The sequence below is a fragment of the Muscardinus avellanarius genome (assembly GCF_963383645.1).
Source record: "Muscardinus avellanarius genome assembly, chromosome: 14".
Lineage (NCBI taxonomy): Eukaryota > Metazoa > Chordata > Mammalia > Rodentia > Gliridae > Muscardinus > Muscardinus avellanarius.
The window spans coordinates 88,372,989-88,389,159 of NC_137800.1; the positions used below are offsets into that span (position 1 = coordinate 88,372,989).

Genomic DNA, 16,171 nt, shown 5'->3' on the forward strand with positions numbered 1-16,171 from the left:
ACACACACACACACACACACACACACAGTGCTGGGGTGTGTAGCTCAGAGATAGGAAGCCTCTGGGTTCAATCCCTAGTACAAAAAAAAAAAAAAAAAGAGCCAGGTATAGTGACACACACACTCGGAATCCCAGTGCTTGGGAGGCTGAGACAGGAGGATCACAGGTTTGAGAGCCTCCATAACTTAGTGAGACCTTGTTTCAAAACAACAGAATAAAATAGGGCTGTGCGTACAGCTCGGAGGTAGAATGTCCCTGGGTTCCAACATTAGTACTACACACACACACACACACACACACACACACACACACACACACAGGCGTATCAAAACTAGAACTCCATTCCTCCCCAAGTTGTGAACCACCTGGCCAGCCCCCCACAGTGAGGGTCCCCATTGCCCTCTCCTAGGCTGTGTGTGTGTGTGTGGTACTGGGGATTGAACCCAGAGACCTTCCACCTCTAAGCAATATCCTCAATTCCTCTCCACACTTTGTTTTTAATTTCAAGACAGGGTCTCACTGGGTTGTGTAGGGTCTTACTAAGTTTCTTAGGGTCTCTTGCTAAATTGCTGAGTCTAGCCTCAAACTTTGATCCTGCCTCAGCCTCGCCAGTACTGGGATTACAGGTGTGTACAGGCTCCAGCCTGTCATGGATCTTGCTTTCTCTGCCTGATGATCCTTGTCTGAATAGGTCTCTCCCACTGGAATGGACGCGCCTGGTGCCTTTCCTGGCTCTGAGTCTTGTAGAATGAGTGTTCATCTTCCTCCCTCCTGGTATTTATCGTATTCCAAAGGAGAGGGTTTTTCAAATATCGAGGTGCGGTGGTGCACACTTGTAAGCCCAGGGTTTGTGAGGCTGAGACAAGAGGATTGCAAGTTCAAAGTCAGCCTCAGCAATTTAGCAAGGCTATCAGTAATCTGAGACTGTTTCTATGTAAAATATAAAAAGAAAAGAAAAAAAAAAACACACTAGGGGTATAGCTTGGAGATAGAATGCCTCTGGGTTAAATTCCCAGTACCAACACCCCCCCCCAAAAAAAAAAAGTAAAAGGTGAGAATTAAAAAAAAAAAAACACTACAAGCCGGGCGTGGTTGGCGCAGGCTTGTAATCCCAGCATTCGGGAGGCTGAGACCGGAGGATCGCAGTTCGCGGACAGCCGCGGCTACCTAGTGAGGCCCTCTGCAACTCAGTGAGACCCGGTTTCAAAATAAAGAATAAAAAATAGGGCAGAGGGTGTAGCTCGGAGGTCAAATGTCCCTGGGTTCCACGCCAGACCCGCAAAAAAAAAAAAAAACACCACTGCAGCTTGTCAAAAAAAACTTCCAAAGCAGGTTAGGGAAAGGGATTTGGAAAGAGATACCACACAGAGAAAGCATGGTCTCATAGCACCAGGGAGATGGCTGCAGGGAGAAGTCACAAACCACACACACACACACACAAACACACACACACACACACACCAATAACACTTCCAAACAATGGCTCAACTACAGTCATCTTTATTTAGTGCAGAATTTGGACTTAGCTGGTACCCCCGAGGTGGATGGGGAAGCAAGCTGGGCTGGCCCTACCGCAGTCCTCCCGGATCCTCCTGGGTCCTCCCGGGTATCCAGCTCCAGGCTGGCTTCCCCTCGGCCCCTACACCCTGCGGCTCAGCTGTGGACTGGAGCAGGCGATTTCGGGTTGTCTCCTTGACAGATACCTTCCTCTTTGGAAATGGCCTCGCTCAGGCCCTGCAGGTTATCCAGCAGGACAGAGAGGGACCCTGGGGAAGAAGACAGCAAGGGATAGCGGCCCGGTGCCGCAGAGGTGGGGCCAGCCCAGGGCAGGAGGGCCCAAGGTGGGCGTGGGTGGGAAAGGCTGGCGCCTCCCAGGCCTGACCACACAAGAGGGTCTGCAGTGGCTTCCTGAAGGGTCCCCTTTGTCCCCGTGCGCTTAGCCCATTACCTTTGATAGACTTCCTGGGGGACGGCGCTGCTGCTGAAGGTGCCGACGCTGAGGAGCCCAGAGGTCTGGGGCTGGACGACACAGATTTCTCCTTGTCCAGTAGGGAAGGAAGAAGTTCCAACAGTCGCTGCTGCTTGTAATGGGAGAGGAGACCCTCCTGCTGCAAGGTGGCCTGGGAAGGAGAGGGTTAAACGCCACCTCGCCCTGGTGGAGCCCCCCCCCACACTGGTCTTTCCCAGCTTTACCACCAACCAGTCCACCAGGGGCCCGGTCTCTGCTGTCTCCTACCAGCATCAGGTTCTTGTCCCTCTCCAGCTCCTGTACCCGCCGGGCCAGCCGCTGTCCCTCCTCCTTCCGGGCCTCGTCCTGCAGCCGCCTGAGCTCCTGGTTCCGCTCCTTTTCCCGGGTGGCTTTGCGCTGGATCTGGCGCAGGGAGTCCACTGCGGAGACACGGGGCAGAGGCGCAGGTGTGGGTCAGCCCAGAGGCAGCCAGGCACCCCGAAGCTGAGACTGGAATGCTGGGTCCCCAGCTGGGATGACAGTCTGCTCTGGAGATTTGTGTCTGCTTGGCACAGTGGAGGGATGAGCTAATGTGTTAGTTTCCTAAACATCTGTGAACCCAAGAACCTTCTCCACCCCCAATCCATCTGAGAGGGTCTCAGGGGAGACCTGGATATGGGCTGGATACTAGGTCTTGTGTAATTCACACTCTTGGGATGTGTGTGTGTGTGTGTGTGTGTGTGTGTGTGTGTGTGTGTACGTGCGCTAGGGATTGAACCTGGGGGCATTCTACCTCGAAGCTCCACCTCCAGCCATATTTTATATTTATTTAGAGACAGGGTCTCACAGCCTCAGCCTCACACCTGGGCACACTTGCTGCACTTAGTTTCTCAAGTGTAATCGTGGAATTATGGTTATGTAGGATAGTGTCCTATTTATGGGAGGTGTATCTGAACAACCATGTTTACAACCTACATTAAATGATTCAAAACCATATATACAGCTGAGTGTGGTGGCAAAAGTTTGTAATCCCAGTACTTGGGAAGCTAAGACAGGAGGATCGTAGGTTCCAGGACAGCCTCAATAAATAGTGAGATTTTCATCAACCTAATGAGACCAAGTTTCCAAATAAAAATAAAATAGGACTGGGGATGTAGCTTGGAGGTAGAATGCCCCTGGATTCAATCCCTAGTGCCACACACACAAAAATACATATAAATGTGCGTGTGCCCAGCATGGTAGTAACACACCTGTAATCCCAGTACTTGGGAGACTGAGACAGGATTGCAAGTTTGAGGACAGGCTGGGCAACTTAGTGAGACTGTCTCAAAATAAAAAATAAAAAAGGCAGTTGGGCGTGGTGATGCATGCCTGTAATTCCAGCATTCAGAAGGCTAAAACAGGAAGATTGCGGTTCAGGACAGCTACTTAGTGAGGCCCTTTGCAATTCAGTGAGACCCGGGTTCAAAATAAAGAATAAAAAATAGGGTAGGAGGTATAGCTCGGAGGTAGAATGTCCCTGGGTGCCATCCCCAGATCTGCAAAAAAAAAAAAAAAAAAAAAAAAAGTAAAAAACGCTGGCACTGGTCATGGTGACACACACCTATAATCCCAATTCTTGGGAGACTGAAACAGAAGGATTGCAGATTCGAGGACAGTCAGCAAGTAGTGAGAGTCTCATCAACCTAGCGAGACTGTTTCAAAAAAAAAACCTATATAATAGGGCTGGGGGTGTAGCTCAGAGGTAGTATGCCTCTGGGTTCAACCCCCAGTGCCACACCACACACAAATTAACTGCCATCTCTAGACAGAGAAGATACATGAGTATTTGCTATATGACTCTTAACTCATTCAGGTGTTTGAAATTCTTGCTGAGGGCAGCTGTTGAGGGCACAGAGGTTCTGAAGCTGGTCATGTGCTGTTCCTTGACCTGGCGCTGGCTACAGTGTGTTCACTAGTTAAGAATTCAATGTGAGCCGGGCGTGGTGGCGCACGCTTGTAATCCCCGCACTTGGGAGGCTGAGACAGGAGGATCGCGCAGGTTCGAAGCCAGCCTCAGCTACTTAGTGAGGCTCTCAGCAACTTAGTGAGACCCTGTTTCCAAATAAAATATAAAATGGGTCTGGGAGTATAGCCCGGAGGTAGAAAGCCTCTGGGTTCCACCCCCAGTACCACAAAAAAAAAAAAAAAAAAAAAAAAGAATTCATTGTGCCAAGCCGGGCGTGGTGGCGCACGCTTGTAATCCCAACATGTGGGAGGCTGAGACAGGAGGATTGAGGTTCAGCTGTCCTTGAGGACCTTTGCAACTCGGTGAGACCCTGTTTCAAAAGAAAGAATAAAAAATAGGGGTGTAGCTCGGAAATAGAATGCCCCTGGGTTCCATCCCCAGTACCCCCCAAAAAAGAGCCCACCGGGGCCCTTCTCACCAGCCTTGGCCTGCTCCCTCCGAGCCTCGTTCAGTCTCCTCTCGGCGTCTGAGAGCTGTTCCCGCAGGTGCGTCTCCACCTCAGCCACCTTCTCCTGTAGAGCTGGAGGCGTGAACGGGGAGTGTCAGGAGGAGCCGGACCCCACCTGGGGCAGCCACCTTCCCTCCCTCACCTTGCCCATAGATGGCCTGCTGCTGGGTCAGCTCCTGCCGGAGACTGGCGGCCTCTGCGGTGCTCTCCTGCTGGCTCTGGCGAGCGGCTTCCAGCTGCAGCCCGACGCTGGCCAGGGACTCCTGGGTGCGCTGCAGCTCCTGCTCCAGCTGCTGGGCCACCTGGCTCAGTTGCTGCCGCTCCGTCTCCCCTGAGAAGAAGGTGCTCACTAGGGCCTCTCTGTGCTTGTGGCCTGGAACCCAGGTCTTTCTCCTCCTCTCTCTCCCTCCACCCCTCCCTCCATCCATGCATCCACCCTCCCTCCATCCATGCATCCACCCTCCCTCCATCCATGCATCCATCCATGTATCCACTCTCCCTCCATCCATGCATCCATCCATACATCCACCTTCCCTCCATCCATGCATCCATCCATGCATCCACTCTCCCTCCATCCATACATCCACCTTCCCTCCATCCATGCATCCATCCATATATCCACCCTCCCTCCATCCATACATCCACCTTCCCTCCATCCATGCATCCACCCTCCCTCCATCCATGCATCCATCCTCCTTCCATCCATGCATCCACTCTCCCTCCATCCACCCTCCCTCCATCCATACATCCACCCTCCCTCCATCCATACATCCACCCTCCCTCCATCCATGCATCCACCCTCCCTCCATCCATGCATCCATCCATGCATCCACTCTCCCTCCGTCCCTCCCTCCATCCATGCATCCCTCCCTCCGTCCCTCCAGGCATACCTTGCTCCCGGGCCCGGCCCACCTCCTGCTGGATGAGGTGGGCACTCAGCTGCAGCTCAGCATCCAGGCGGTTCCGCTCCTCCCTCAGCTGCTGCAACTCAAGGCTCATGTCCGTATCAGGTGGGGGTGGGGGCGGGGGACAGCTGAGACAGAGAAGAGATATGGGGGTCAGAAAAAATCACGTGGCTGCTGGCCCCGAGCCCCATCCCCTGCCCCGCGGTCCTCATTGGTTTGGGTGCTGGTAGCCAAGGCCCTAAAGCCCCTCACTGCACACACTCACACACACACCACTCTCTCCTCAAGTGCCCAACGTCACCTCTCCAGGCGCAGCTGAGCAAGGGCCAGCTTTCGAGCCATCAGGCCTGGGAGGGAAAAAGCAAAGAGAGGAGCTTGCAGGGGACGCAAGGGAGACCGGGGAGCAAGGGGGAGAGATGCAGGGCAGGCGGGCAGGAGTCGGGAGCGGGCAGGATGCATGTGGGATCGAGGAGCTGGCCAGAGGGGCTGCACTCACCCTGAATGGTGTGGACCTTGCGGACGGCGTAGCTGAGGCGGTTGCTGAGGCTGGGGAGCTGGGCCACAGCCTGCTCCACCTTGGTCATGGTGTTCTGGAGGCAGATCTGAGAGCTGGAGAAGGGAAAGGTCACAGCCTGCACCCTCGTCTCATCCCCAAGGGCCCTGTGGAGCCTTGTATAGACGACACCATCTATCCCATACTGTTATACAGGGAGGAGAGCCAGGAAGTAGCAGGGTGGTGAGGAGACAAGAAAGAAGCTGAAGCCAGGGTTAGATCAGGACCTTAGTGCCCAGCAACTATGACCCAGGCTGGAATTGCCCTGAAAATCTTATCTGAGCTCCTGAGCAAATAAAAACAAAGATAAGTCAGGCGTTGTGGCACGCCCACTACTTGGGAGGCTGAGACAGGAGGATCGCACAGGTTCGAAGCCAGCCTCAGCTACTTAGTGAGGCTCTCAGCAACTTAGTGAGACCCTGTTTCCAAATAAAGTATAAAATAGGGCTGGGAGTATAGTCTGGAGGTAGAAAAGCCCCTGGGTTCCACATCCAGTACCAATAAATAAATAAATAAAGGGCTGAGGGTGTAGCTCAGAGGTAGAATGAGCCTGAGTTGAATCCTCAGTACTGGCAAGAAGGAAAAAAAAGAAAAAAAAAAAAAAAAGCAAAGAAGAGAACCTGAGAGTTTAAGAGCTTAAGGCCTTTAGTGATTGTCAGATAAAAACGACCCTGTTACATGCACACACACACACACACACACACACACACACACACACCCCAAAAATAAAAAATGCAGTTATTCTTGGTACCAAAAGCTATGGGAAGCTTCTCATTTTGGTTGTGGCAATCAGTGATTCTTTTTTTCCCCTTTGCAGAACTAGGGCTCGAACCTTGGACCTTGCACATGCTAGGCAAGCGATGTGCCACTGAGCCACACTCACCACTCTTTACTGGTATAGGCTTCTACTGGTGCATTATCATCGCACATCATAATGTAAGTCTCGTTGACAGCGACATACATGCACACAGCACACGGTAGCCCCCTTCCCTCCACAGCTTTTTTTAAACATTTTATATTGAGACAGAGTCTTGCTAAGCTGCCCAGGCTAGCCTCCAACCTGTAATCCTCCAATCAAAGCCTCCCAAGCACAGGGATTATAGGCGTGGACTACCGCGTCCAGCCAATCAATGTTTTTAATAATAGCCCTGCAGTAAAAATATATATATATTAATAATAAGGGTCACAGGGTCCTATTTAACGTTGAAGCCATAACCCAGGAAAGTACTCGGCAACTATTCTACTAGGGCCAATACAACAGGCACATAGGTAGACTTTTTCACCTAAGGCTGCTGAGCTGGGCTAGACATTATCACCTGCAGACCACCACTCCAGAGATTTGGGGACCTGGTACTGGGTACTTGGGGTATATGAGCGTTGGTGCATTTTTCTTCTTTTACAGTACTGGGGATGGAATCCAGGGGCATTCTACCTCCAAACCCTATACTTTATTCTTTATTTTTGAAACAGGGTCTCACTGAGTTACAAAGAGCCTCACTAAGTAGCTGAGGCTGTCTGCGAACCGTGATCCTCCTGTCTCAACCTCCCCAATGCTGGGATTACAAACATGCACCACCACGCCTGGCTTTTTCTTCCCAACCAAAAAGGGTCTGCTTTTAAAACTACAAAGACAACCCAAATGCAATGGTGTGGGTCTGTAATCTCAGTACTTGTGAGGCTGCGACAGGAGGATTGCAGGTTTGAGATCTCAGCAACTCAGCGAGAACCTGTTTCAAAATAAACAATAAAATAGGGCTGGGCATGTAGCTTGGAGGTTAAAATGGTTTGGTTCAATCCTTCGTACCATTAAATTAAAAAAAAAAAAGGAAAGAGAAAAAGAAAGGAGAGTATGTGTTCATACCCCTGTCTGGGGGAGATCCTCTCAGCTGTTCTACTTAGCTTAGGCTGGTACTAGACTACAGCTCAGGACCCAGCAGGGCCTCACCACCAGCCTGGTCCAAGCAGGAATGCAAAACGCGTAATGGCAGCCTCAGCTACTTAGTGAGGCCCTTTGCAACTCAGTGAGACCTTGTTTCAGAATAAAGAATAAAAATAGGGCTAGGGGTACTTCAAAAAAAACAAACAAACAAAAAAAACCCACAAAAAAACCATGGGACGGATGTGTCTTGCAGAGGTGGCCACCCCAGGAGAAAAAAAGAAGCTCTCCGAGGGCTTAAGTCTTCAGCCTCAGATCCACCAGCTGCCGGCTTTCCGGCTCCTCCACCCGCCCCTCCATCCAGATACCTGGTGACCACACCGGCCACGCGCTTCAGCTGCTCCTCGGCTGAGGCTGTCTGCTGCTGCTGTCGCCGCCTGGCCTCCTGGGCTCGGTTCAGCTCCATCTGCAGGGCCTGGGGAGGAGGTGGTAAAGGACAGGGTCCCTCCTGGGGCCTGGCCCTCACACTCAGGCCAGCGGCCTCCTGCCCTCCCTTGGCCTCTCCCTGTCCCTTCGGACCTTGGCTCCCATCCGCTCCACCTCCGCCTCGGCGACTTTGTCCTGCAGCGCTCCCTGCAGTATGGCCTGCTCCTGGTTTTGGGCTGTCACTTGTTCGTGGAGCTCCGCCACCTGGGGGAGGAGAGGGGCTGAGCAGGGCAATCCAGAGCCAAAGGCTGTGGGGAGCGTGGGACAAGGGGGCAGAGATGTCTGCAGAAATGCCACAGAGGGAGACAGGTGCCTAGGACTCCTGACAACAGAGTAACTCCAGTTTTCCTTCCAGAAGCACAGTCCTTGTACCCATACTTTCTGTTTATTTTGGTACTAAGGACCAAACCCAGGGGCATTCTACCCCCAACCCTATTTTATATTCTTTTTTTCTGTGTGTGTGGTCTTGGAGATGGAACCCAGGGGCCTCTACCTCCGGGCTACGCCCCCTACCTATTTTATATTTTATTCTGAAGCAGAGTCTCACTAAGTTGCTGAGAGCCTCACTAAGTAGCTGAGGCTGGCTTCGAACCTGTGCGATCCTCCTGTCTCAACCTCCCAAGTACTGGGATTACAAGTATGTGCCACCACGCCCGGATTTCTATTTTTTATTCTTTATTTTTGAAACAGGGTCTCACTGAATTGCAAAGGGCCTAAGTAGCTGAGGCTGTCCATGAACCATGATCCTCCAGTCTCAACCACCCGAATGCTAGGATTACAAGCGTGCGGTACACCACCACACCCGGCTATTTTTTTATTTTGAAGTAGAGTCTAGCACCAGGCACAGTGGCAGGTGCTTATACTCCCAGTACCTGGGAGGCTGAGACAGGAAACTCATAGGCTCAAAGACAGCCTTAGCAATTTAGAGAGACCCTGTTTCAAAATAAAAAATAAAATAGGGCTTAGGATATAATACAGAGGTAGAATGCTTCTGGGTTTAATCTCCAGTACCAGAACAAATACAAATTTTAAAGTATTAAAAAATGTCAGGTATGGTGGCTCATGCTTGTAATCCCAGCATTTAGGAGGCTGAGACCGGAGGACTGTGGTTCGCGGACAGCCTCCACTACTTAGTGAGGCCCTCCACAACTTAGTGAGTCCCTATTTCAAAATAAAGAATAAAAAACAGGGCAGAGGGTATAGCTCGGAGGTCGAATGACTTTGGGTTCCATTCTCAGACCTGCAAAAAATAAAATAAAATAAAAAATGAGCCAAGCGTGGTAGTGCACGCTTGTAATCCCAGCTTTTGGGAGGCTGAGACAGGAGGATTGCATTCGTGGCCAGCCTCAGCTTCTTACTGAGGCCTTCTGCAACTTAGTGAGAGTCTTTTTCAAAATAAAGAATAAAATATAGGGCTGGGGTGTAGCTTGGAGATAGAATGCCCTTCAGTTCAATCCCCAGTACAAGAAAAGATTTTTTTATATATGTACATATACATAGATATTTATACACATATATATATGAAACAGGGCCTCACTAAGTTGTTGAGGGTCTTCCTAATTGCTGAGGCTGGCCTCAAACCTACACTCCTCCTGCCTCAGCCTCCCAAGCACTAGGAGTACAGGCATGCGCCCCCACACCGGGCCATGCACACACACTTTGAGGAACCACCTGTCCCACCCCCAAGACCCGCCACCACCGTCAGATGCCGTCCGCTTCTCAGGGAGGCCGTTCCAGACTGTCCTACCTACGCCTGCGAACAGGCCTGCTCTGGCCTCCCTGTCCCATCATCTTTAAGTCTCTCAATAGAACACGTGCTCGCTTGATACTGCCTGTTTACGCAGTGCGTCTCCACTCTAGAACGTAAGCTCCGAGAGGCAGGTGCGAGTCTGTTTTCCTGGGGGACGTGTGGCCGCCATGGATGGGGCTAACGGCCCACTCCCGACTGCCACCCTGCGCAGGGAGAAGCGGAGCGGCCCACCTCCGCCTTCAGCTGCTTCACGCGCTCTCTGTGCTCCAGCTCCTGGGCCTTGAGCTGCACCATGAGCGTGAACACCTTCTCCCGCCAGCGGTTCAGCAGGGACTGGCACTTCTTAGTGAACTCGGGCTCCAGAGCATCTGCGGGTTGAACCTGGGGGCAGAAGGCGAGGGGTGGGGGAAGACAGACAAAGTGCAGGTTCCTGGGGGAGCAGAGGAAGCTTTACTGTCCTGCTTGAGCAGCAGAGGAAGAGGGTGCAGGGAAAGGAAAATCCCACCACGCAGCGGGAGGCAGGCCGCTGGGGAGGGCCCTACCTTCCTGGCCAGCTCCTCCTCCTGCAGGCTGAGCATGTGCGTGAGGCTCTCCACGCGCACCTGCAGCAGCTCCGTGGTGGCGCGCAGGCCCGCCCGGTCCTCCTCCAAGTGCTGCGAGCGGAGGGAGGGCAGAGCGCCTTAAGGCTCTGCGCCCGGGCCCTGCGACGGCACTGCCGTCCCTCCGGGGAAACCAGGGACCGGGGAGCCGTGCCCCGTCGGCAGCTGCGGCTGCACCCCGTCCCACCTGCACGGTGTCCAGAAGCTCCTGTCGCTCTGGTTCCCACGCCGGGCTGCGGAGCTCGGGAGGGATCTGTTCCCCCACGTACTTCCTCAGACTCTCCACCAGGGTCACCTGAGCCTCCAGATCTTCTTGGGTCTTGCTAGGGTTGGAATGGAAACGGGGCAGCCATGAGTGGGGTGCCGTGGAGACGCGCACGTGGACTGCTGGGCCCCTCCACTTACCCGAGCTGTTTCCGCAGCACCTCTGCCTCCTTCTGGGCCACAGCCAGCTCCTTGGCTTCTCCGGCCCTCCTGGCTTCCAGGCTGCTCAGAGACTTCTCCAAACCCTCCGCCTTCTTGCTCAAACTAGAGAGTGCTTCCTGGTGAGCCTGCGTTAAGGTGGACAGCTGTGGAGAGAAGGGCGGGCTCAGGCAGGCCGGCTGGAGGTGCACCGGGCCTTCAAGCCGCCCCGCGTGGGCCTTGCCCTCCCTTCACACTGGCTGTGATCTGAGACCGACCTAAGCTGTCAGGGACTCATGATCTGGTCATCAGGTTCCCAGCTCCTGTCTCAGACTGGTAAAGCGAAGCACTGAGCTTCCTGGCCCAACCACCTCTCCCTTCCCAGTGGTCTGCAGGACCTGCGCCCACTTTCTCTATGCCCCACTATACTTCCAGGTGAACAGGGTACCTGGAAACTGCTCCCTACAGGAAAAAGAAGCTTCAGGTAGTAGAGGCCACCTGAATCCTGAGAAACAAATGATCCTAGGACGGAAACACCCTGGTTCTCTTTCCAGGCCAGTCCTTTACCAAACACCTCGTGGCCCAGCGCTCCCGAGTGTGTCCTGTGACACCCACTCTTGTTTTTTGGGGGGTACTGGTACAATGCCAGGGGCATTCTACCTCTGAGCTATACCCCAGCCCTATTTTTTGTTCTTTATTTTGAAACAGGGTCTCACTAAGTTGCAAAGGACCTCACTAAGTGGCCGAGGCTGTCCATGAACCATGATCCTCCTGTCTCAGCCTTTCAAATGCTGGGATTACAGGTGTGCAACACCACGCCCAGCTCCCCTTATATCTGCTCTTTGCTGGGAATCTGAACCCCTCGCGTCCCCCGCATTCACCTGTTCTTGGTGCAGCCTCTGAACTTCCTCCAGCTCCCGCTGGCTCCCCTCTTCCAGTTTCTTCCGGACAACCTCAGCCCCGGCCAAGGCGGCACGCAGGCCCTCGGCCTCGGCTCGGCCAGCCTTCTCCGCCCGCGCCAGAGCCTCCAGCTCCATGGCCTGGGCCTCCAGCCTCATCTTCTGCTGCAGCGAGGTCTCCCGCAGGACCCGGACCTCATCCTCTAGCCGCCGCATCTCTTGTAATTGCCTAGAGATCAGCTCAGCCTGCTGGCTCAGGGCCAGGGACCCCTGCAGCTCCAGGCACCTTCAAGACAGGGCGGCACAGGCCAGATGTGTCTCTGGTGCTAAAGGGTGGCCAAAGGCATACAGGGAGACAGGAAGTAAAGGAACCCTCTGTTTCCATGTAGGACGGTGGGGGGCACGGCTAGGCACTGGGATCTCTGTATTCACATCACCACTGGCCTCATCTAGACCCTACTAAAGCTATGAGGCCCACTGCCTGGGCCTACAGGATGTAATGGTCAGATCCTGGAGCGTGATCTCTCCGGAGAGAGCTACCCATAGGCAGATCATCAAACGTCAAGTGTGCACATCGTGAAGCCTCACATTCTGAGTGGGGAGGTTGGAAGAACACACAGACTTCTGAGTTCTCATTTAAGGACAGGAAAAATGAGAGAAGCGTGGGGGTGGGGAGATCCTGAGCTTTCAAGGTCAATCTGGTGGGGCCAGGTCCTTGGTCCAGGCCTTTATCCAGTATACAGCACAACTGAATGCAGTCTGAGAGGACAGTACAGAGAACAGTCTACTGGTTTCATGTGAGTTTATTTATTTATTTTTGCAGTACTAGGGATGGAACTCAGGGGCATTCTACCTCCAAGCTATACCCACGGCCCTATTTTTTTTTATCCTTTGTTTTGAAACAGGGTCTCACTGAGTTGCAGAGGGCCTCACTAAGTACCTGAGGCTGTCCAAGAATCGCGATCCTCCTGTCTCAGCCTCCCAAATGCTCGGATTACAAGCGTGAGGCACCAGGATCTAATGGCTCTATTCTTTATTTTATCTATTTATTTATTTGCGGGTCTAGGGATGGAACCCAGGGGCATTTGACCTCCGAGCTACACCCCCTGCCCTATTTTTTTATTCTTCATTTTGAAACAGGGTCACACTAAGTAGCTGAGGCTGTCTGCGAACTGCGATCCTCGGTCTCAACCTCCCAAATGCTGGGATTACAAGCGTGCCACACCACGCCCAGCTTCTATTCTTTATTTTTGAAACAGGGTCTCATTAAGTTGCAGAAACCCTCACTAAGTAGCTTTGGCTACTCAGGCCACGAACCTGAGATCCTCCTGTCTCAGCCTCCCAAGTACTGGAATGACAAGCATTCACCACCACACTTAGCTCCATAGGGTTTTTCTATCCTTTTTATTTTTTTCCCTAAGTAAAAAGGATCTGTAGGCTAGGGAAGTTAAGAGACTTGCCAAAGGTCTAGCCAGCAGCCAAACTCAAAAGAGAATCTCTTTCTCCTGATACCAGTCTAGTGCTTCTCCTTCTTGATGTAAGCTCACTCTGGATGGGCCAAGTAGCAAAATGACACCCTAGTATATTTGGCAAAAGGCATGCGTGAGACAGCAATAATAAGAATTTGGGGGAAGGGAATGGGATAGGAAATAAGAAAGAGCTAAATAAATGATGTGTGCATGTATGCCTCTACCATCATGTACCCCATTAAGATGTATGACTACAATGTACCAATTTAAAAAATAAGAATTTTCAGGCCGGGCGTGGTGGCGCAAGCTTGTAATCCCCGTGCTTGGGAGGCTGAGACAGGAGGATCTCACAGGTTCGGAGCCAGCCTCAGCTACTTAGTGAACCTCTCAGCAACTCAGTGAGACCCTGTTTTCAAATAAAGTGTATAATAGGTCTGGGAGTATAGCCCGGAGGTAGAAAAGCCCCTGGGTTCCACCCCGAGTACCACAAAATTTTTTTTAAAAATTTAAAAAACTTAGCTGGGCGTGGTGGCGCATGCTTGTAATCCCCGCGCTTGGGAGGCTGAGACAGGAGGATCACATGGGTTCGAAGCCAGCCTCAGCCACTTAATGAGACTCTCAGCAATTTAGTGAGACCCTGTTTCCAAATAAAGTATAAAATAGGTCTGGGAGTATAGCATGGAGGTAGAAAGCCTCTGGGTTCCACCCCAGTACCACCAAAAAAAATTTTTTTTTTTAATTTGCCTGGCATGGTGGCTCATGCTTGTAATCCCCGCGCTTGGGAGGCGGAGATAGGAGGATGGCACAGGTTTGAAGCCAGCCTTGCTGGCTTAAGAGACCCTGTTTCCAAATAAAAAAATTATATAAAATAGGCCTGGGAGTGTATCCCAGAGGTAGAAGGGTTTCCAGGAACCCCAGTACCACCAAAAAAAAAAAAAAAAAAAAAAAGAAAAGAAAAAAAGAAAAGAAAAAAGAAAAGAAAAGAAAAGAAAACTCAATCAGGATCTCTTCCATTCATTTTTGTTATCCCCATCCCTGGTACCTAACACAGTTTTATTATTTATGCACTGTAGGTACCAGTGATTGCCTACATAAAAGTGCAAGAGTGATAGAAACAAGAGTCCCAACAGGGTACGGAATGTTTCACTGAAGGGTCACTAGCATGCAAGCATGAGAAAATGTCACCGAGGTCTTACCTGCCTCTCCGTCTCAGCCCTAGCCCATCGTCAGGAACATCCTGTTCCCACGTGGTCACTGGAGGCCTCTGGGTGTCCACCCTCCTCTCTGAGACATCTTGATTTGCCGGAGATTGGACCAAGGGAATGTCTGAGACCCAAGTAGGGGCCATTCTTGGCAGAGTTGGAAGGGGCCGAGCTTGGAAGTGGGAAGGGGGAATCAGCCCAGTGAAATCTGAGGAATCACAAGAGCAATGATGGTCAACGAATCTCCCAGGGCCAGGCACTCAGCGGTCCCCATGCCTGGCCCAACTGACCTGCAGGTGACAGCATCTCCAATTTCTGCGAAAGCTCTCGATTCTGTCTCCAGACATCTGTATTCCTCTGGACAATGGGAAAAACAAGGACACTCTAATTCAACTTTCTGGCCACCTTCCAAAGAGAAAGCCCTAAAGTAATCAAGTCATAATCCTCAAAGGTCCACCTGACTTTCAGCTCTTTTCCAACTTCCCGAAAGAGGCAGGAGATACCCCAAGACCACTTGCTTGTGGATCCTGGTAAGGACCAGGCAATAACCATCATGTGGAGACAATATACTGAGATGGGCCGGGGGAAGCGCTGATTTACTCCTCCTTTTTAGGGTTCTGGGTAGTGCCTTTACCCTCCTCCTCAAGTTTCTACAGTTCCTGCTGCTCCGGGCTGGTGGTGAGAAAGGAGGTACACAGTGCAGGGGCCTTGAGCCCAATCTCCAGAGTTCTCTCCATGGTTCTGCCAGGCCTTGAGGAAGCCCATCCAGGCACCACCAAGCCATGATTCCTGGGTCCCTCCCTTTTAAAGTGCTGGCCCCAGAAGAATGTGGCTACATGTCAGGCTAGATACCCTGGCAATCCAGGCAGCAGAACAGCCAGCTTTCTGACATCTCGTCCAAACCTCTCGCAGCTGTGCTCTCAGTTTCTCTCTATTAGGCCCTCAGCATCCATTCCTGTCCCTTCTCTCCAGTCCCTTACCTTCCCCGGACAATCCCACCCGATCCGAACCTGGGACTCCCACCCCGTTCCCTTCCTACATCCTAATCTGCCTTTTTCCTGGGGGAATTATTTTGGTCCCTCATCTCTCTAATAGCCTGCTTTGCTAGCTCAGATACCCTGGTTCTGCACCCAACTGGATCCTGAACGCTAAGGCTGTTTTGTCCACCTCATCTGTTCCTTTAACCTGGCCCTGTAACCCTCTTCCCCTGGAGAGCCCCTGAACCCATCCCGGGACCCCCTCTCAGCCCCTTCCCGCCCCCAACCGACTCTTCCCGAACGCCCCTTACCCAGCGCGAGAGCCCCCTAAGCCCTTTGACCACACCCCCTACACCTGGTTCCGGGCGGGCCCTCCCTCCGCCCCCGATTGCGCAGGCGTAAGGCGGCAGGCCCGGCGGGCCCTGGAAAAAAGAGGAACGAAGCGGAAAGGCGCGCGCAGGCGCAGTGAGCCCAAGGAGGCGACCAATCAACGCGCCGGGACCACTCCGCGCCCTGGCGGCTCCTCCCCACTCCGGGAACCCGGGAAAACTTGCGAACTAATCAGAAAAGGCGGAAGGCGGGCGATCGGGTACCTCCTCAGAGCGTTGTCCAATGGAATGGAGGAAGGCAAACGGGCTGGCCAATCAGG

The 16,171-nt window shown here is 52.5% G+C and overlaps 1 protein-coding gene across 1 annotated transcript; it reads right to left on the reverse strand.

Annotated features, from left to right (window-relative positions):
- Positions 1-1,653: 1,653 nt before the first annotated feature.
- Positions 1,654-14,745, reverse strand: CCHCR1 (coiled-coil alpha-helical rod protein 1; the record flags this gene model as incomplete). Its single annotated transcript, XM_080710149.1, has 16 exons — positions 14,540-14,745; positions 11,857-12,160; positions 10,979-11,142; positions 10,761-10,896; positions 10,517-10,627; positions 10,206-10,355; positions 8,318-8,428; positions 8,107-8,213; positions 5,806-5,918; positions 5,611-5,656; positions 5,295-5,437; positions 4,547-4,735; positions 4,375-4,476; positions 2,237-2,388; positions 1,949-2,120; positions 1,654-1,766 (listed from the first exon to the last, which is right to left on the reverse strand). The coding sequence occupies exons 1-16, from the start codon at positions 14,689-14,691 to the stop codon at positions 1,654-1,656; spliced, it is 2,265 nt and encodes a 754-aa protein (XP_080566275.1). The 5' UTR covers positions 14,692-14,745.
- Positions 14,746-16,171: the final 1,426 nt, after the last annotated feature.